This window comes from Procambarus clarkii, chromosome 36 (assembly GCF_040958095.1).
Source record: "Procambarus clarkii isolate CNS0578487 chromosome 36, FALCON_Pclarkii_2.0, whole genome shotgun sequence".
Classification (NCBI taxonomy): domain Eukaryota; kingdom Metazoa; phylum Arthropoda; class Malacostraca; order Decapoda; family Cambaridae; genus Procambarus; species Procambarus clarkii.
This window is the reverse complement of record NC_091185.1, coordinates 5,747,726-5,770,425: the sequence shown is the minus strand read 5'-3', so window position 1 is coordinate 5,770,425 and position 22,700 is coordinate 5,747,726. Positions and strand designations below refer to the sequence as shown.

Here is a 22,700-nt window from a genome sequence, read left to right as displayed (position 1 = left end):
TAATAAGCCAAGTTTTCCTGAATTAATATATTTTCTCTAATTGTTTTCTTATGAAATGATAAAGCTACCCATTTCATTCTGTATGAGGTCAATTTTTATTTTTGGAGTTAAAATTAACGTAGATATATGACCGAACCTAACCAACCCTACCTAACCTAACCTAACCTATCTTTATAGGTTAGGTTAGGTTAGGTTGCCGAAAAAGTTAGGTTAGGTTAGGTTAGGTAGGTTAGGTAGTCGAAAAACAATTAATTCATGAAAACTTGGCTTATTAGGCAAATTGGGCCTTGCATAGTAGGCTGAGAAGTGCGTTCTGGCTACTAGGTACGACATATATATATATATATACTTCAGGCTTGAATCCGGCTCGAACTGTTGAACGTTCTCAGGATACTGCCCCAGAGAGGTTGACTAACTTCCGGTTACAAAGAGCCGCGTTCAACAGCCTGATTGAGCAGTCCAGCAACCAGGAGTCCTGGTCGAGGACCGGGCCGCGGGGACGTTGACCCCCGAAATCATCCCTAGGTAACCGCAAGGTACCTATTTACCACGCTTGGTAAATTAAGACATTAGGTGAAAGGACCATTTCTGACACATTTACATCTGACACAGCTACATCTGACAGCCCTATAAGGCAGATATTTTACACAGCTCTCTATGATACGAGTCTTATATGTGTCTCAACCCAACAATACCACAGAGAGTCACATATACATTATAATCTAAGTGAAGTTTCCTCTCAATTCTCCAGTAATTAATTTAGTTGCCTGGACAATCGTCTCAGATGACGCCGGCAATGGTGGCTTGAAGATGCTTCAACTGGATATATGTTGTCTCCTGAGTTGTCATACTTCCACACTATACCACCTGTGTCATTCTTCCACACCTGCACAGGAACATATCTAGCATTATCTCACACTATACCACCTGTGTCATTCTTCCACACCTGCACAAGAACATATCTAGCATTCTCTCACACTATACCACCTGTGTCATTCTTCCACACCTGCACAAGAACATATCTGTCATTCTCTCACACCATACCACCTGTGTCATTCCCTGACACATGCGAGCAAAAATTTGTATACCATCCTCGTATATAATTGTATAGCACCCCTTGTATATAATCCTATAGTACCCTCGTATATAATCCTATAGCACCCTCGTATTTAATCGTATATAATTGTAAGCACCCTCTTAGATATAACCCTATAGCACCCCTCGTATATAATCCTATAGTACCCTCGTATATAACCCTATAGTACCCTCGTATATAATCCTATATACCTCATAACACCAAACTACTTGAGATGAACTATTAACATAATCAAAGATTTAATAAGAACTCCGAGAACCCGCGGGCTAAGATTTGTTAAACATTTACGCATCCATTTACGAAACCGGTACATCTTACCTTAGCCATGGCGGCTTTCTTGACATTTTTCATACAATTTACGATCTTGGAGACTTCGCATACCAGTTATTGCGATCAATTAACAATCTTATTATGCTTCGGAGCGCATTTAACTGTTTAATACATTGAGACGGAGCCGCAAGGGGCTGTTGAAAGATATAAAGGTTTCGTCAGTGATTAAGTAAATGATAGATAAAGCCTGTCTAAGCACTTTTATCAATCTGTTATCGCCTCAGGAAGCAATTAAAACCCGACCAGTTGTTCGAGGCTACATTTTTAAGTAATTAAAAAAAAAATTACCTGCCTCTGATAGCCCACAATATAAATATATATATAAAATCCATCACAAAAAGATTTGTAACATTCTCCAGCAAGATAACATGTTATTGTTTACATTCTCCAGCAAGATAACATGTTATTGGTTACATTCTCCAGCAAGATAACATGTTATTGTTTACATTCTCCAGCAAGATAACATGTTATTGGTTACATTCTCCAGCAAGATAACATGTTATTGTTTACATTCTCCAGCAAGATAACATGTTATTGGTTACATTCTCCAGCAAGATAACATGTTATTCTTTACATTCTCCAGCAAGATAACATGTTATTGGTTACATTCTCCAGCAAGATAACATGTTATTGGTTACATTCTCCAGTAAGATAACATGTTATTGGTTACATTCTCCAGCAACATAACATGTTATTGGTTACATTCTCCAGCAAGATAACATGTTATTGGTTACATTCTCCAGCAAGATAACATGTTATTGCTTACATTCTCCAGCAAGATAACATGTTATTGCTTATATTCTCCAGCAAGATAACATGTTATTGGTTACATTCTCCAGCAAGATAACATGTTATTGCTTACATTCTCCAGCAAGATAACATGTTATTGCTTATATTCTCCAGCAAGATAACATGTTATTGCTTATATTCTCCAGCAAGATAACATGTTATTGGTTACATTCTCCAGCAAGATAACATGTTATTGCTTATATTCTCCAGCAAGATAACATGTTATTGCTTATATTCTCCAGCAAGATAACATGTTATTGCTTACATTCTCCAGAAAGATAACATGTTATTGCTTACATTCTCCAGCAAGATAACATGTTATTGCTTACATTCTCCAGCAAGATAACATGTTATTGCTTACATTCTCCAGCAAGATAACATGTTATTGGTTACATTTTCCAGCAAGATAACATGTTATTGGTTACATTCTCCAGCAAGATAACATGTTATTGCTTACATTCTCCAGCAAGATAACATGTTATTGGTTACATTCTCCAGCAAGATAACATGTTATTGGTTACATTCTCCAGCAAGATAACATGTTATTCTTTACATTCTCCAGCAAGATAACATGTTATTGCTTACATTCTCCAGAAAGATAACATGTTATTCTTTACATTCTCCAGCAAGATAACATGTTATTGCTTACATTCTCCAGAAAGATAACATGTTATTCTTTACATTCTCCAGCAAGATAACATGTTATTGCTTACATTCTCCAGCAAGATAACATGTTATTCTTTACATTCTCCAGCAAGATAACATGTTATTCTTTACATTCTCCAGCAAGATAACATGTTATTGCTTACATTCTCCAGCAAGATAACATGTTATTCTTTACATTCTCCAGCAAGATAACATGTTATTGGTTACATTCTCCAGCAAGATAACATGTTATTCTTTACATTCTCCAGCAAGATAACATGTTATTGGTTACATTCTCCAGAAAGATAACATGTTATTCTTTACATTCTCCAGCAAGATAACATGTTATTCTTTACATTCTCCAGAAAGATAACATGTTATTCTTTACATTCTCCAGCAAGATAACATGTTATTGCTTACATTCTCCAGCAAGATAACATGTTATTCTTTACATTCTCCAGCAAGATAACATGTTATTCTTTACATTCTCCAGCAAGATAACATGTTATTCTTTACATTCTCCAGCAAGATAACATGTTATTGGTTACATTCTCCAGCAAGATAACATGTTATTCTTTACATTCTCCAGCAAGATAACATGTTATTGGTTACATTCTCCAGCAAGATAACATGTTATTGGTTACATTCTCCAGTAAGATAACATGTTATTGGTTACATTCTCCAGCAACATAACATGTTATTGGTTACATTCTCCAGCAAGATAACATGTTATTGGTTACATTCTCCAGCAAGATAACATGTTATTGCTTACATTCTCCAGCAAGATAACATGTTATTGCTTATATTCTCCAGCAAGATAACATGTTATTGGTTACATTCTCCAGCAAGATAACATGTTATTGCTTACATTCTCCAGCAAGATAACATGTTATTGCTTATATTCTCCAGCAAGATAACATGTTATTGCTTATATTCTCCAGCAAGATAACATGTTATTGGTTACATTCTCCAGCAAGATAACATGTTATTGCTTATATTCTCCAGCAAGATAACATGTTATTGCTTATATTCTCCAGCAAGATAACATGTTATTGCTTACATTCTCCAGAAAGATAACATGTTATTGCTTACATTCTCCAGCAAGATAACATGTTATTGCTTACATTCTCCAGCAAGATAACATGTTATTGCTTACATTCTCCAGCAAGATAACATGTTATTGGTTACATTTTCCAGCAAGATAACATGTTATTGGTTACATTCTCCAGCAAGATAACATGTTATTGCTTACATTCTCCAGCAAGATAACATGTTATTGGTTACATTCTCCAGCAAGATAACATGTTATTGGTTACATTCTCCAGCAAGATAACATGTTATTCTTTACATTCTCCAGCAAGATAACATGTTATTGCTTACATTCTCCAGAAAGATAACATGTTATTCTTTACATTCTCCAGCAAGATAACATGTTATTGCTTACATTCTCCAGAAAGATAACATGTTATTCTTTACATTCTCCAGCAAGATAACATGTTATTGCTTACATTCTCCAGCAAGATAACATGTTATTCTTTACATTCTCCAGCAAGATAACATGTTATTCTTTACATTCTCCAGCAAGATAACATGTTATTGCTTACATTCTCCAGCAAGATAACATGTTATTCTTTACATTCTCCAGCAAGATAACATGTTATTGCTTACATTCTCCAGCAAGATAACATGTTATTCTTTACATTCTCCAGCAAGATAACATGTTATTGGTTACATTCTCCAGAAAGATAACATGTTATTCTTTACATTCTCCAGCAAGATAACATGTTATTCTTTACATTCTCCAGAAAGATAACATGTTATTCTTTACATTCTCCAGCAAGATAACATGTTATTGCTTACATTCTCCAGCAAGATAACATGTTATTCTTTACATTCTCCAGCAAGATAACATGTTATTCTTTACATTCTCCAGCAAGATAACATGTTATTCTTTACATTCTCCAGCAAGATAACATGTTATTGGTTACATTCTCCAGAAAGATAACATGTTATTCTTTACATTCTCCAGCAAGATAACATGTTATTCTTTACATTCTCCAGCAAGAAAACATGTTATTGCTTACATTCTCCAGCAAGATAACATGTTATTCTTTACATTCTCCAGCAAGATAACATGTTATTCTTTACATTCTCCAGCAAGATAACATGTTATTCTTTACATTCTCCAGCAAGATAACATGTTATTGGTTACATTCTCCAGAAAGATAACATGTTATTCTTTACATTCTCCAGCAAGATAACATGTTATTCTTTACATTCTCCAGAAAGATAACATGTTATTCTTTACATTCTCCAGCAAGATAACATGTTATTCTTTACATTCTCCAGAAAGATAACATGTTATTCTTTACATTCTCCAGCAAGATAACATGTTATTCTATACATTCTCCAGCAAGATAACATGTTATTGTTTACATTCTCCAGAAAGATAACATGTTATTCTTTAAATTCTCCAGCAAGATAACATGTTATTCTTTACATTCTCCAGCAAGATAACATGTTATTGGTTACATTCTCCAGAAAGATAACATGTTATTGTTTACATTCTCCAGCAAGATAACATGTTATTGGTTACATTCTCCAGAAAGATAACATGTTATTCTTTACATTCTCCAGCAAGATAACATGTTATTCTTTACATTCTCCAGCAAGATAACATGTTATTCTTTACATTCTCCAGCAAGATAACATGTTATTGGTTACATTCTCCAGAAAGATAACATGTTATTCTTTACATTCTCCAGCAAGATAACATGTTATTCTTTACATTCTCCAGAAAGATAACATGTTATTCTTTACATTCTCCAGCAAGATAACATGTTATTCTTTACATTCTCCAGCAAGATAACATGTTATTCTTTACATTCTCCAGCAAGATAACATGTTATTGGTTACATTCTCCAGAAAGATAACATGTTATTCTTTACATTCTCCAGCAAGATAACATGTTATTCTTTACATTCTCCAGCAAGATAACATGTTATTCTTTACATTCTCCAGCAAGATAACATGTTATTGGTTACATTCTCCAGAAAGATAACATGTTATTCTTTACATTCTCCAGCAAGATAACATGTTATTGCTTACATTCTCCAGCAAGATAACATGTTATTCTTTACATTCTCCAGCAAGATAACATGTTATTGCTTACATTCTCCAGCAAGATAACATGTTATTGCTTACATTCTCCAGCAAGATAACATGTTATTGCTTACATTCTCCAGCTAGATAACATGTTATTTTTTACATTCTCCAGCAAGATAACATGTTATTGCTTACATTCTCCAGCTAGATAACATGTTATTTTTTACATTCTCCAGCAAGATAACATGTTATTGCTTACATTCTCCAGCAAGATAACATATTATTGTTTACATTCTCCAGCTAGATAACATGTTATTTTTTACATTCTCCAGCAAGATAACATGTTATTGCTTACATTCTCCAGCAAGATAACATGTTATTGTTTACATTCTCCAGCAAGATAACATGTTATTGCTTACATTCTCCAGCAAGATAACATGTTATTGTTTACATTCTCCAGCAAGATAACATGTTATTGCTTACATTCTCCAGCAAGATAACATGTTATTGTTTACATTCTCCAGCAAGATACCATGTTAATGCTTACATTCTCATGCAAGATAACATGTTATTCTTGACATTCTTCAGCAAGATAACATGTTATTGCTTAAATTATCCAGCAAGATAATATGTTATTGCTTACATTCTCCAGCAAGATAACATGTTATTCTTTACATTCTCCAGCAAGATAACATGCTATTGTTTACATTATCAAGCAAGATAACTTGTTATTCTTTACATTCTCCAGCAAGATAACATGTTATCGCTTACATTCTCCAGCAAGATAACATGTTATTGTTTACATTCTCCAGCAAGATAACTTGTTATTGCTTATATTATCCACCAAGATAACTGATTCACTAATTTCCAGTGAAAAACAGTTTGTGAATGACTTTACTATGATTAATAATTCTAAATTACACCACTAACCTTCACAAACCACTATCCTTTATGGATTCCATAAATCCCCGAGGCTTCAAGTAATCGCCGAGGCCTCCAGTAATACTTTAGAGCCTCTCCAGTAATTCCCGAGGCATACGGTAATCCCCTAAGCCTCCAGTAATCCCCGAAGCCTTAGGTAATCCCCTAAGCCTCATGTAATCCCGTAAGTGTCCAGTAATCCCCGAGGCCTCCAGTAATCCTTTAGAGCCTCCAGTAATCTCCCAGATCTCCAGTAATCCTTTAGGGCCTCCAGTAATCTCCCAAGTCTCCAGTAATCCCACAGGCCTCCAGTAATCCCCGAAGCCTCCAGTAATTCTTTAGGGCCTCCAGTAATTCTTTAGGGCCTCCAGTAATCCTTTAGGGCCTCCAGTAATCCTTTAGAGCCTCCAGTAATCCCCGAGGCCTCCAGTAATCCCACAGGCCTCCAGTAATCCCTGAGGCCTCCAGTAATCCTTTAGGGCCTCCAGTAATCCTTCCGTACCTCCTCCTGCAGGTCCGCTGACAGAGGTGGAGGTGGTGGAGGGAGGAAGAGTCCTGCTGCCCTGTGAGGTCACTCCTCCCATATCCAGTGACGATACAATTCTCGTTCTCTTCTACCGTGGCACCTTTGGCACTCCCATATACAGGTGAGGTCCCCCACACACTCCCATATACAGGTAAGGTCTCCCACACACTCCCATATACAGGTGAGGTCTCCCACACACTCCCATATACAGGTGAGGTCCCCCACACACTCCCATATACAGGTGAGGTCTCCCACACACTCCCAGGTACAGGTGATGTCTCCCACACACTCCAAGGTACAGGTGATGTCTCCCACACACTCCCAGGTACAGGTGAGGTCTCCCACACACTCCCAGGTACAGGTGAGGTCTCCCACACACTCCCATATACAGGTGATGTCTCCCACACACTCCCAGGTACAGGTGAGGTCTCCCACACACTCCCAGGTACAGGTGAGGTCTCCCACACACTCCCATATACAGGTGAGGTCTCCCACACACTCCCAGGTACAGGTTGGTACACTGTGGTACAGGATGGTACACTGTGGTACAGGATGGTACACTGTGGTACAGGATGGTACACTACGGTACAGGATGGTACACTACGGTACAGGTGGGTACACTACGGTACAGGAGGGTACACTACGGTACAGGAGGGTACACTACGGTACAGGAGGGTACACTACGGTACAGGAGGGTACACTACGGTACAGGAGGGTACACTACGGTACAGGAGGGTACACTACGGTACAGGAGGGTACACTACGGTACAGGATGGTACACTACGGTACAGGAGGGTACACTACGGTACAGGAGGGTACACTACGGTACAGGAGGGTACACTACGGTACAGGATGGTACACTACGGTACAGGAGGGTACACTACGGTACAGGAGGGTACACTACGGTACAGGATGGTACACTACGGTACAGGAGGGTACACTACGGTACAGGAGGGTACACTACGGTGAAGGATGGTACACTACGGTACAGGATGGTACACTACGGTACAGGATGGTACAATCCAGGTGCGGGTAAAGTGACGCTCGGCTAATTAGAAAACCTTTTAAATGATAATTGCAAATCGCTTCAATAAAATAGTTCTGAAACATGGCATTAAAAGGCCTCACATGTCTCACTTCTCTATACGAAGCGGGACACATGCTCCTGACACATGGGACACTTTAGAGACACATGTTCCTGACACATAGGACACTGTGGAGATACATGCTCCTGACACATGGGACACAGTAGAGATACATGCTCCTGACACATGGAACACATTAAACACATGCTACTGACACATGGGACACTGTAGAGATACATGCTACTGACACATGGGACACTATAGAGATACATGCTCCTGACACATAGGACACCACAGAGACACATGTTCCTGAGACATGGAACACATTAGACACATGCTACTGACACATGGGACACTGTAGAGACACATGCCCCCTGACACATGGGACACAGTAGAGACACATGCTCCTGACACATGGGACACAGTAGAGACACATGCTCCTGACACATGGGACACAGTAGAGACACATGCCCCTGACACATGGGACACCGTAGAGACACATGCTCCTGACACATGGGACACCGTAGAGACACATGCTCCTGACACATGGGACACCGTAGAGACACATGCCCCTGACACATGGGATACTGTAGTGACACATGCTCCTGACACATGGAACACATTAAACACATGCTCCTGACACATGGGACACAGTAGAGACACATGCTCCTGACACATGGAACACAGTAGACACATACTATGGTCCCCAAGATACTATATGGAGGCCATTTGCGACACGTGGAACATAGACAATTGACCCCTTGGCATTATGTGACATTCTGAGGGCATCATTAGATTCATGCTCCCAAATCGTATCTACGGCTCTACATGGGACTTTCAACACAACATGGGACTTCCAATCCAACATGGGACTTCCAACGCTACATGGGACTTCCAACCCTACATGGGACTTTCAACCCTACATGAGACTTTCAACCCTGAATGGGACTTCCAACCCTACATGGGACTTCCAACCCTACATGGGACTTTCAACACAACATGGGACTTCCAACCCTACATGGGACTTCCAACGCTACATGGGACTTCCAACCCTACATGGGACTTTCAACCCTACATGGGACTTTCAACCCTGAATGGGACTTCCAACCCTACATGGGACTTCCAACCCTACATGGGACTTTCAACCCTACATGGGACTTCCAACCCTACATGGGACTTCCAACGCTACATGGGACTTTCAACCCTACATGGGACTTCCAACCCTACATGGGACTTCCAACGCTACATGGGACTTCCAACCCTACATGGGACTTCCAACGCTACATGGGACTTCCAACCCTGCATGGGACTTCCAACCCTACATGGGACTTCCAACGCTACATGGGACTTCCAACCCTGCATGGGACTTCCAACCCTGCATGGGACTCTCAGCACTACATGGGACTTCCAACCCTACATGGGACTTCCAACCCTACATGGGACTTCCAACGCTACATGGGACTTCCAACCCTACATGGGACTTCCAACCCTACATGGGACTTCCAACCCTGCATGGGACTCTCAGCACTACATGGGACTTCCAACGCTACATGGGACTTCCAACCCTACATGGGACTTCCAACGGTACATGGGACTTCCAACCCTACATGGGACTTTCAACCCTACATGGGACTTTCAACCCTAAATGGGACTTCCAACCCTACATGGGATTTCCAACCCTGCATGGGACTTCTTAACCCTGCATGGGACTTCCAACCCTACATGGGACTTCCAACCCTGCATGGGACTTCCAACCCTACATGGGACTTCCAACCCTACATGGGACTTCCAACCCTACATGGGACTTCCAACCCTACATGGGACTTTCAACCCTAAATGGGACTTCCAACCCTACATGGGACTTCCAACCCTACATGGGACTTCCAACGCTACATGGGACTTCCAACCCTACATGGGACTTCCAACCCTGCATGGGACTTCCAACCCTACATGGGACTTCCAACCCTGCATGGGACTTCCAACCCTGCATGGGACTCTCAGCACTACATGGGCAGTGCTGAGAGAAACAACTCCTTTTCCCTTTTCCATTTGCACATTTTTTTCAGCTTCAGAAACAAAAATGACAGTGAAGACACAAATCTTACGTGTCGTTGTCTTCTTCTTCTGACAAGAGTTTGTAAGATTTGTGTCTTACTGATGAGCTTCTTCACGTTTCTCACAATTTCCCCTGTCATGGTGTGTTATATATATATAGATATCTTCTTATATATAGATATCTGCACAGGAAACATTGTTGCGTGTTTGGTATTTTAATGGATTTAATTATGTGCAAGTTGATCAGATGTTGATGGTTGATGTAGCATATTTTTGATTGAGTAAATATGTTCTTAGCTCATGAAACTTTTAGGATTCATATAATATATTCTAAGATCATGGCCGGAACTGCCATTTATTTTTAGATTCTTTAAGAATAGAGAGTTCATTTTAAGATAAATGTGACAGTATTAACAAATGCAGAGCCCTGTTCGCTTTGTGATATTTTCCAGTACAATCGTGTGAATAGGAGTACCATGTCTGGGGCAAGTTAGGGACCCTTAGCCTTAGAGAAGAGAAAGGGAATCATGTATGTATATTCTTAATAATTTCTCAGGTTTCCTCATAGTACAAAAGAGGGAAGAACCTATAATATGACCAGAGTCCCAACTGGAACCCCGAGTAGTGCTGGCTAACCTAGTAGGCCAGGTTCTGTTGCCAAATGGCTGCAACCCGTCCTCCTAATAGAACGTCGCATTTTGACGTATGCTCTAAGGGCAAAAATCGCCGTACTAGAAAATGAAAACGGCTCTCGAAATTGATATACTGTCCCGTTTTCTGTTTTGGGTCCTCTGGTAGGTTAGTATAAGGGTCTACTTTAATACGATAGTTTCTTGACGTTGGGAGACCTTAAGAGGACGGATTGGGATATTCTCCTTGTGAATATTAAAGCATGAATGTCTAGAATAGAAGAGGCACTAAAGCCTCTTCTATTCTATTGCCTCTTCTATTGCTTGCCAGTGACTGAAACTTGGCCTCCACCCCAAAACTGACGAGCGTGGTGTGCACTACACAGTCAAATTGTAATTGTGTGACACTAGATCACCCTAATTGTAAAATACTTTGCCTGATGATCATTAGGGTCCAGTACACGAGCTCATTATATGCCTCTGAAGCGCCTCTATCATGCATCAATAGAAAAATGAAGTCATTAGTGAGGTAACTGAACACCTTAAACATTCTTTGTGTAAGGGCTTCATTAGGTCACTCTGACTTTTGATAAAGTGTGAATAGATTGATAGATAAATATGTTAACAAACACTGCAACTAGCTCATTAAGGCTGTAACTTGCGTAGCAACGAGAGCTTTGGGGGTTTTAGAACCTGATCTCCATTACACTCAGAAATCACAATTGCGTGATGCATCACATGAACAAATCCACAAGGGCCGTGACGAGGATTCGAACGTGCGTCCGAGAGCATCCCAGACGCTGCCTTAATCGCCGCTGCCACTCCTTTTGACCACGTCGTAGCTCAGTCTATTAAAGCAGCGTCTGGGATGCTCTCGGATGCAGGTTCGAATCCTCGTCACGGCCTTTGGGGATTTGTTCACCTGGCCAATAACAGGGGCAATCTATACCCCTGTTACCTAGCAGTAAATAGGTACCTGGGTGATAGTCAGCTGTCACGGGCTGCTTCCTGGGGGTGGAGGCCTGGTCGAGGACCGGGACAGAGGACACTAAAGCCCCGAAATCATCTCAAGATAACCTCAAGATAACCTGACCCCCCATCATGGGCCACTGAAACCATTTCCTTCCTCAAAGTTTCGTACCCAAGGCCTCAGAGCCATTTAAAAGTCGCGTAGCAGTCTGCTCGCCTGAGCCCCTCCGCACAGTCAGCGCATTTTGTCTCTCTCTCTCCAGCATCGACGAGCGGAATGGAGCGTTGCGCGGCGGTCAGCACTGGTCTGACGAAGCAGTTCTGGGCGATCGTGCGAGCCTCGACCTGTCAGCCAGGCCGCCAGGTCTGGTCGTTCACCCAGTGCGTGCCTCGGACCACGACCAGTACCGCTGCCGGGTCGACTACCGCTCTAACCCCACCAGGAACGTACGCATCCAGCTGCATGTGGTCGGTATGTTGTTACTCAATCCCTTGCAACATGAACCAACATTATGCTTATTATTTAAACCATTATATTCCTCTTAATGTTGCAACTGCTGTTGCATAACACGTATGTAGTATTCACAAGTAAAGTATATAATTCTAATCGATATACAATCCATATATATACAACCCACATATGTAATCCATATATATACAATCCTCGTTGAATACAAAACACAATTCATCAATAACAATCTGTCAAACAAAACGTCTCCTTCAAGGAGTAACTTGAAGGCATCCTCGCCTCTCAAACCATATCTTTACATTGAAGCTTGTCATAAAAAAGTTTAGTCTAGGAGGGAGCTAATTGAGTGGTTCCCCTCTTCCCATGTGACAGTTCCCCCTCGGAGGTTGACGGTGGTGAGTGAGGCTGGCCTGGAGGTCAGTGGCATCATCGGGCCTTACCCTGTCGGGGCCTCCCTCACACTACACTGTCGAGCTGAAAACGGTAAGTACGACAACATAAGTGAGAGAGATTCCAAAGGGAAAATCAATCATTAAATACATCAGTTTCTATTTTACAAGCTTCAAAAGAAGCTGGTGTAAAACAAGAAGCCTTTTTGCTTGTAATTTAATTCGGAACGCCAATATTAATCCCACATGAACTCTTGGTGTTAGTTAAAGTAGAGAAATGTCAGGTTTTGAGACATCGCCGCCGCTGCCTGTTTGAATTTCCCGCGGCGTTTCGCGCGCCCTCTATGTAAACAAAGAGCAAGACGCCCTCTATAGGCATCAGTACGAGTATTATTCAAGTCAGTGAGAAAGTAATGGATTTATATCCAACTTAAACCTGCCATAAGCCACAGCACTAAGAAAACTATAAGAGAGAGAGAGAGAGAGAGAGAGAGAGAGAGAGAGAGAGAGAGAGAGAGAGAGAGAGAGAGAGAGAGAGAGAGAGAGAGAGAGAGAGAGAGAGAGAGAGAGAGAGAGAGAGACAGACCAATTAAAGAACAAAAAAGGGTAAGAAAAAGTAATAACGAGCTAATCCGAAGATAGGTGACAGGTCACACAATCCCACCCGGTGCCAGTAGACTGTCACCAAGAGTGCCAACCGCAGTAACTGGAGCCCGCCTGGGTTGGCACTGGCCCCACTCCGCACCGCCAAAATAATTTCATTTTCCCCTTTATTGGACTTTCCCTTTGTCTCCCGGTAGTGTGTCATCAGCCTTGTCAAGAAGGCGTTCGCTTCATTTGCTGAGCCAATATTTACTGCTATCAGAATAGCGTCTTGGGCCAGGGGGGGGATATTACTCCACGGCCTCCAAGCTGCAATGATGATCGTTGCAAAGAAATTCACCGTTGAGTCAAGCGCTTTTTGATTACCTCGAAGGTGACTGGATTTCGTTCTTTCCCAAGATTGGTAAAAAGATTAGTTTATGTCGAGAGTGTTTGTTGATCGTGTGGCATTATTAGGTTTGCATGTTGCATTCAATATACTTGCTTGCAATGTCACTGGTAATATTAATTTTTTTAGGGTTTCTTTTGTTTGAAAGTGACCGTAAGATTACGAGTCAGTGTCAGTAAGTCAGTGTCAATGGATCAGTGTCAGTGAGTTAGAATTAGTGATTCGGTGTTATTGAGTCAGTGTCACGCACTCAGTGAGTGCCACGCACTCAGTGAGTGAGTGCCTTGCTAGTGTGATCTCATCCCATCACCTGAGTGGGAGATGGGAGATAATTAACGCTAGTGTGACCCCATCACCGCTGCTCACATAAACATTTCTCATCAACTGGAAACTGTTCCATGAGTATTTCTCACGCCGAGGCAACAAAGATGATTTTTCAGACACTTGGCGTTCAGCCATTAAGATTCCGCAAGAAATCATCCTCTAAATATCCATTTGGGAAGAAAATCAATAAGTCATTTGAGATTCTTTCCAACTGACTTCACAAAAAAGGAATTACCTTGGCATTTCTCTATCTTGAAACGGGTTTAATTCTTTTGCTAACAATTCAACACTCATCAGGCATGACCTGATGAGTCTAGACTGGGTAACACAGCGCTCAGATGATACAGAAATACAGCCGAGGAACAGAAGGGATTCATATGGCATTAACTGACCAGAAGATGGAAAAGTGGGGCCAGGGAGCTATGGCTCGACCCTGTAAATAGAACAAGATGAAGTGACATGGATTATAAAGTACATCCAAATTTTAATACATTCAAAATACATTTGTAATTAAGAACACTATTTGCCCAAATGCAACTCTAAGGTCGATAAATAATACTATTTGGATGTATGTTAGATTAAAGGCTTCTATTTGAAATAGGAAAATTATGTATATGCTTATAAAATTGGGAAGGATTTGTAAAGCAACATAGCTTTATTAAACAGAAAAAAATGATGTTTTAAATAAGAAAATGAGTTGCGAGGTGAAAATGCTGAGGGAAGCAAAGTTAAACCCCCAAATTAATAAACCGCAAAGGTTTAATAAAGCCCAAAAGGTTCTCCATAATTATCCAACTGAGGTGAGAGAGAAAACAGGTGTTGTAGGATATAACTATTTAATCCCTTTGTATGTTAGCTTTTAATCCAGTCTGGACTACTGTGATATTAATAAAGGAAATGTGACTGAAGTATACTATCAGTGAACGAGGATATATGATTAAAGTATACAAGAGATGAACGACAGGCGATATAACTGAAGAACATTATGGGTGAACAAAGGGTAATATGACTGAAGAAGACTTTGTGAACGAGGGGAGATATAAACAAAGAAACCAGTGGATGAATGAGGGGAGATTAATACAAGTCTTTAATTAATACAGTTTAATTAATGTATTAATTTCATTAATGTATTAATAGAATTAATACTGTAAATAAATGGGTAAAAGATACTATTGAAGGGGATATATATATATACAACGTGTTGGACAAATCAAATGTAGATACTACTCGTAATATCTAATTTACTGCTTTTATTAACGAAATTCTATAGGTAAATTATGTGTCAGCATCTCACACGCTGCTGATGGAGCAAGGTTTATGTGTTCCACTTAGTATTGCAATTCATTCCCAATATGTTTCTTTTTTCTAGTTCCTGTACTTGCCTTCCATTTATGGGGTAGATATCTCCATATCTCCCTTTTCCCCTCTTTCTTGTCCTCGTCACAGAACACTTGGTGAGATTGAATACAAGAATACAAGAATACAAGAGTTTGTAATGAACACTACAGTCATCAGTACTGAGAGTGTACTCCTAATCAACAGTGCAGTTATTAGTACAGAAACTGTGCTCATACTCAACACTTTTTCAGTCATCAATACTAAGCGAGTTCTCTGACTAGTTTTAACAAAAATTGTGAATAGCAGTTGTGGAGGCGAGAGACATACATATATATATATATTTTCATATTAATATTTATGTTATTCTCACGTGATAATGACAAGGTTTCTACATCTGCTACAATTATTACTCGATGTTTGTACTGGTGAGGGAGGTGATTGTTCAAACGGAATATTGTTCAGTTCACCGCAATATCCTGATTGTGTCTGTTCACTACAATACCCATAGACTCTGTTCACTACAATACCCAGAGAACCTCTGTTCACTACAATACCCATAGACTGTTCACTACAATACCCAGAGGCTCTGTTCACTACAATACCCAGAGAACCTCTGTTCACTACAAAACCCAGAGAAGCTTTGTTCACTACAATATTCATAGCCTCTGTTCACTACAATCCCCAAACTGTTTGTTTACAACAATAACCAGTGCTCTGATAACGACGATACCCTCAAAAACTACCCTTCAAGAGCAGCCTTGAGCCGCCCAGGGCCTGACCCTCCTGCCCTGGTGCCCCCCCGACAGGTCGCCCTCCGCCGCAGGTCTCATGGTGGTCCAAGGCGACCCTGCTGGACGACCTCATTGAGGACAGACGAGGGGAGGTGACCCTCAACACCCTGACCTTGGAGGCCCTCACACGGGCTGACCTCTACCGCCTCCTGACCTGTCAAGCCGTCAACTCCAATCTCTCCACTCCCACCGCTGTCACGCTCACTATTGACATGACGTGTAAGTTTTGTCCATATGTGACTGTTCTTATGTTGATTAGCCACATATAGCTGCCTATTATTAACGTTTCACACAACAAATAAGCGTTATTTTTACGTTGTTAGACAGCAAAAGAGTTCTTAGAACGAGGTTATTTTTTTTGTAAATTAGTTGGGAATGACCCCAGGAACTTTTAAAACACTATACAATTGGGACATAAACAGCCGACCTCTCACTGTGTTCAACATTCAAGAGATTGAACTCCACATTCCACACTTTCAAGAGAATGTTTTGAGTGTTTGTTCAGCATGTTTTGGGACTTAAATAGAGGGGGTTGTGTGTTGTCTGAAGACTGAATTTGTTATTGTTCTGATAGCAGATTTTTACTGGGTGATTATGGGCTTGAGGTAGTTTGCAGTGGTTGAACTCCCATGCACAGATACCGTATGTAAGATAGGGATAGATTAGTGAGTGCTATCATGCTAGAAGAGCAAGGGGGTGGGGGAAATATGTGGGTTTTGAAATTACTTCAACAGTTTCAGAGACGTTTTGGCTGTGTTTTATTTGGGTACTGAAGTTAAATCTCTTCTCAATGAATAGCCCTAGAAACATTATCTCATTTTTACTATTAATGTTAACACTGCCTATCTCAAAGTATATTTGGTTTGATGATTTGCTTTCAAATAAAATATAATAGGTCTTTTTTATCTTTAGTGTGTTGGTTGACATCCATGAGTGAACTTTTTATTTATCTCACTATTTACAATATTATCACGAGTGTTTGAGGGTTATTAAAAGATAAATCATTGAAAGTTTAGAGGATATTTCCTGGGTCGACATAGCACTCCAAGACCAGGAGCCGGTCCACGGTGTCAGGAAAACAGAAGACTGTGGCAGAGTAATCTCAGCTCGTCAACTTTACGTCAACTTTCAACTCAGTCAACTTTCTACGTCAACTCAGCTCGTCAGCTCTCTATAGTCCTTCTTAAAGAAGACATTTGTTTGTTTATTTATTTATTTATTTATTTTATTTATTTATTTATTTATATACAAGAAGGTACATTGGGTTTGTGAGGATACATAGCAAGGTATTTACAACCTTGTAAAGCCACTAGTACGCGCAGCGTTTCGGACATTGACAAAATATAATATATTTTTATGTGAAATATGAACATATATCACGATCAATAAGAAATACATATTAACCATAATTCTTATATAGAATCTTAATGAAAATAAATTCCAATAAACTTCCTATCGTTAGTATATACTTAAATAATTCTATAACATTCTATTTTGATAACTTCTGCTTCTGGATAACTTGATATCGAAACACGTTTCGACTCACAACAGTGTTTCATATTGTTGACAAGACGGGCGGAGGCCTAAATGTTTCATCTAGATGTTATCTTAAATCAACTTCATTGTCCACACAGAAATCACAATAGCGTGATGCATCATATGAACAAATCCACAAGGGCCGTGACGAGGATTCGAACTTACGTCCTACGTTCTCGGACGTAGGTTCGAATCCTCGTCACAGCCCTTGTGGATTTGTTCTACTTCATTGTAGTTCTCTGGAGAGGGAATTAGTTCTGTGAAGGACACCTGCCTCTTGAGCACAGATAAGGGTCTAAGACCTGAGAAAAGTGTGTACCCTTCTACGTCACCTGTACCTAAAGTAAAGAAAATAATGGAGTAAATGCTGTTATATATATGTGGTGTGCATGAGAGGCGTGACGTCACTATGACGTTGTAAAGCGCATACTGGTACAGGCTATAGACCCTAATGGCGTAGGGAAACCCTCTTCGCTGTGCAGCCACTTCGGGTGGACGGTAGAGCGACTGTCTCTTCATGCAGGTCGGCGTTCAATCCCCGGCCGTTCCAAAGTGGTTGGGCACCATTCCTTCACCCCGTCCTATCCCTAATTCTTATTGGGATCCTTTCCTAGTGCTATATAGTCATACTGACTTGGCGTTTCATCCCTGATAATTCCCTTCCCCTCCCCTGCCTTGTCTCCAAGATGCCCCGACCACACACCAGAAGATGATTAGGAGACGACGAGGTTTCGGTCCGTCTTGGATCATTATCAAGTCGATCGTGATAATGGTCCAAGGGACCGAAACGTCGTCGTCTCCTCATCATCTTCTGATGTGTGTGGTCTGGTTATCATATCTTCAGAAACGTTCTTGTGACTCATCGTCTGCTCATCTCCAAACTTTATGTGATGAATGTTGTGGTATCTAAGACCCATGTGACCCCAGCGGGTAACACACACACACACACACACACACACACACACACACACACACACACACACACGGCCTTAATACCCACCTCCACCACCGTGTTTTTTCCTTCTCCCGTGTGGTGACAGTTCCGCCCGTAAGCGTGAAGATCGGGGTACCGACAGACAGCCTGGCAGAGGGTGAACGCTACAGATTACTTTGCGAATCTTCCGGCAGCCGACCGACAGCGAAGATCACCTGGTGGAAGGATGGGATGCTCATGACGGATGCCACAACACAGGTACGGTAACTCCTATATTCAGTAGTGAGAGGGAGAAGGGGGACATGCTGCATGGGTAACAGCTTCTCACTCGTATCTATCTAACCTGGCTTTGTGCCCTGGAGAGGCCACTCCAGACCCACAAGCAGAGCACAACTCCATAGTCTTCTGAGACTGGTGGATGCCTACTATCCGCTAGAAGGATATCAAGCGGTGCCAGCATAATATCTTCACTGTATATACTTTCTTCATCATCGTAACCATCTTCACTATTCACTGTTATCGTCACCGTAACCATCTTCCCTAATTACTATCCTCGTCACTCTAATTGAATAAATTTAGTTCATTGTTTCGAGTAAAATCAGGGAAATAGGCAGTAAACTCTATGGAACATACACCTGCAATTTCATTTCCTCCTTCATGACATCGTTAGGGGGAGGTAAGAGGCAGATATTTTTTGAAGTACTTAAGATCGATGAAGACCGCAGTTGACTGCATGTCGGGATACGAACCGCAAAAATACCGAGTACATCGACAAGTCGAATGCACATTGCGGCGTCCGAATGGCAGGAGTTGGGGGGGCTCGAACGGGCGTCAGAGGAGTGGCTGTTGTGACTCCTGGTCGATGTAGACTTATACCCTCCCCCCCTCCCCCCAAACAGCCTTTGTCAGTCCCATACCGCAGACCACTTCGCCTGCAAAATTACGTGAAACTAGCCCCAGACTTCTGCCTCCAAACCTATTCTTGGTTGGGAGTTTATAAACCTATATGAGTCTATGTGTGAGAGTGTTTGTATGTTTGTCTCTTAGAAAGCTAGATGCTTGGGGTTCCTAATAATATATATATATATATATATATATATATATATATATATATATATATATATATATATATATATATATATATATATATATATATATATATATATATATATGTGTGTACTCACCTAGTTGTACTCACCTAGTTGTGTTTGCGGGGGTTGAGCTCTGGCTCTTTGGTCCCGCCTCTCAACCGTCAATCAACAGATGTACAGATTCCTGAGCCTATCGGGCTCTGTCATATCTACACTTGAAACTGTGTATGGAGTCAGCCTCCACCACATCACTTCCTAATGCATTCCATTTGTCAACCACTCTGACACTAAAAAAGTTCTTTCTAATATCTCTGTGGCTCATTTGGGCACTCAGTTTCCACCTGTGTCCCCTAGTGCGTGTTCCCCTTGTGTTAAATAGACTGTCTTTATCTACCCTATCAATCCCCTTCAGAATCTTGAATGTGGTGATGTGTGTGTGTGTGTGTGTGTGTGTGTGTGTGTGTGTGTGTGTGTGTGTGTGTGTGTGTGTGTGTGTGTGTGTGTGTGTGTGTGTGTGTGTGTAAATTCTCAGTGTATATACACGTAGAAGCGGGGTATATCTCCCATATATTCCCGTCCTTTTGTCATATCTAACACAATAATATACTAAAAATAATTTCTTCTCCGAATAATATTTGTATATAATTTTGCTATGAATATTTTTTTTCTCCATTTATATTTAAATCTTTCTATTTCAGTGTTATTTTTGTGTGTTTTGATAAAATCTCATTATGCAACAATTTTCTCTTAATTCTATCAAACACTAATTCCTGTTTTCAGTATTATACCAAAAATCATATTATAACTATATTTTATATTTTCGATTCTAGATACTTTCTTCTGGACAAATTTTTTTTGTCCCAATTCACTTGCCTCTCGCGTTAACTTTTTGTTAAAAAAGTACTGTAATTTTTTTCCTTTTTTGGGGGTCATTATAATTTCATTAAAGTTTCCAGTGGTTATTTTTATGTTAATTAAACAATGTTTATTTTAACTGATGAGAATTTTTATTTTCGTTTGGCGGCGGCTTAAATTAAGGTCAGTTACCTTTTGGGAGGTGTAATTAAGGCCAACACCTTGCTGTGTGTGTACTCACCTAGTTGTACTCACCTAGTTGTACTCACTTAGTTGTACTCACCTAGTTGTGCTCGCGGGGGGGGGGGGGGGGGGGGGTTCAGCTCTGGCTCAACCCCCGCAAGCACATTGTTTGCTCAATGCTGAGCAAACATTGAGAGGAATGAGTCTATATCCTCTGAGAGATCATTAACGTATATCAGAAACAGCAACGGACCGAGTACAGAGCCCTGTGGGACTCCACTGGTGACTTCACGCCAATCGGAGGTCTCACCCCTCACTGTAACTCTCTGCTTCCTATTGCTTAGGTATTCCCTTATCCACTGGAGCACCTTACCAGCTACTCCTGCCTGTCTCCCCAGCTTATGTACCAGCCTCTTATGGAGTACTGTGTCAAAGGCTTTCCGACTGTCCAAGAAAATGCAGTCCGCCCAGCCCTCTCTTTCTTGCTTAATCTTTGTCACCTGATCGTAGAATTCTATTAAGCCTGTAAGGCAAGATTTACCCTCCCTGAACCCATGTTGATGGGTTGTCACGAAGTCTCTTCTCTCCAGATGTGTTACTAGGTTTTTTTCTCACGATGTTCTCCATCACCTTGCATGGTATACAAGTTAAGGACACTGGCCTGTAGTTCAGTGCCTCTTGTCTGTCACCATTTTTGTATATTGGGACCACATTCGCCGTCTTCCATATTTCTGGTAGGTCTCCCGTTTCCAGTGACCTACTGTACACTATGGAGAGTGGCAAGCAAAGTGCCTCTGCACACTCTTTCAATACCCATGGTGAGATCCCGTCTGGACCAACAGCCTTTCTCACATCCAGATCCAGCAGGTGATGTGGAGCCTCTCCTGATGTGTGTGTGTGTGTGTGTGTGTGTGTGTGTGTGTGTGTGTGTGTGTGTGTGTGTGTGTGTGTGTGTGTGTGTGTGTGTGTGTGTGTGTGTGTGTGCGTGTGTGTGCGTGTGTGTGTGTGTGTGTGTGTGTGTGTGTGTGTGTGTGTGTGTGTGTGTGTGTGCAATATTATGGTTTACACAGATGCTAAGAAGTTAAACTAACCCATTAACAATTATATACTCTCAATATGCATGCTTTGGGTGACCATTGAGATCCTGAATCAGGGCTGCAATATTATGCCAAGACACAAGGAACCAACAATACAACATTGCTAACAAGTCCGTGAAGTTGACGAATCCAGAGTTTGTAGATTCGTCAACTAAACGAATCCACGAACTCCTCTAACATGGAATCTGAACGACAGGTGTTCCAGGAGGGCAATGTGAGTCGTTCAACCTTGCAGTTAACACCAATTCTAGCTGACCATGATAGATATATCTCCTGTCGGGCTGAGAATCCTCTCCTGACGTCACAAGTCATCGAAGACGTCCTCAAACTGGACGTCCGATGTAAGTATTCTGTAAATGATAACTACCAAACAGTCCCTGTGTAAATATCTTAACAAACATTAAATATTTACATATATATTCTTGCTGTTCTGGTCTCAAACTTTAATATTTAATTTTTTTATTGCCGTTATCAGTGTTCAGTGCACGTCAGCCGAAATCCTTATCCTGACCCGCTTCTCAGTGCTATATAATGTTAATTTCAACTTCCCAG

The 22,700-nt window shown here is 40.9% G+C and overlaps 1 protein-coding gene across 1 annotated transcript in view; it reads left to right on the top strand.

Annotated features, from left to right (window-relative positions):
• LOC123756194 (nephrin) overlaps positions 1 to 22,700 on the top strand; it is a 125,045-nt gene that overhangs the window by 78,848 nt on the left and 23,497 nt on the right. The window contains exons 2-7 of the mRNA XM_069336504.1: positions 7,401 to 7,533; positions 12,414 to 12,622; positions 12,992 to 13,102; positions 16,468 to 16,671; positions 19,029 to 19,180; positions 22,345 to 22,489. Of these exons, the coding sequence (XP_069192605.1) occupies positions 7,401 to 7,533; positions 12,414 to 12,622; positions 12,992 to 13,102; positions 16,468 to 16,671; positions 19,029 to 19,180; positions 22,345 to 22,489 (954 nt within the window). The remainder of the gene's footprint in view (positions 1 to 7,400; positions 7,534 to 12,413; positions 12,623 to 12,991; positions 13,103 to 16,467; positions 16,672 to 19,028; positions 19,181 to 22,344; positions 22,490 to 22,700) is intronic.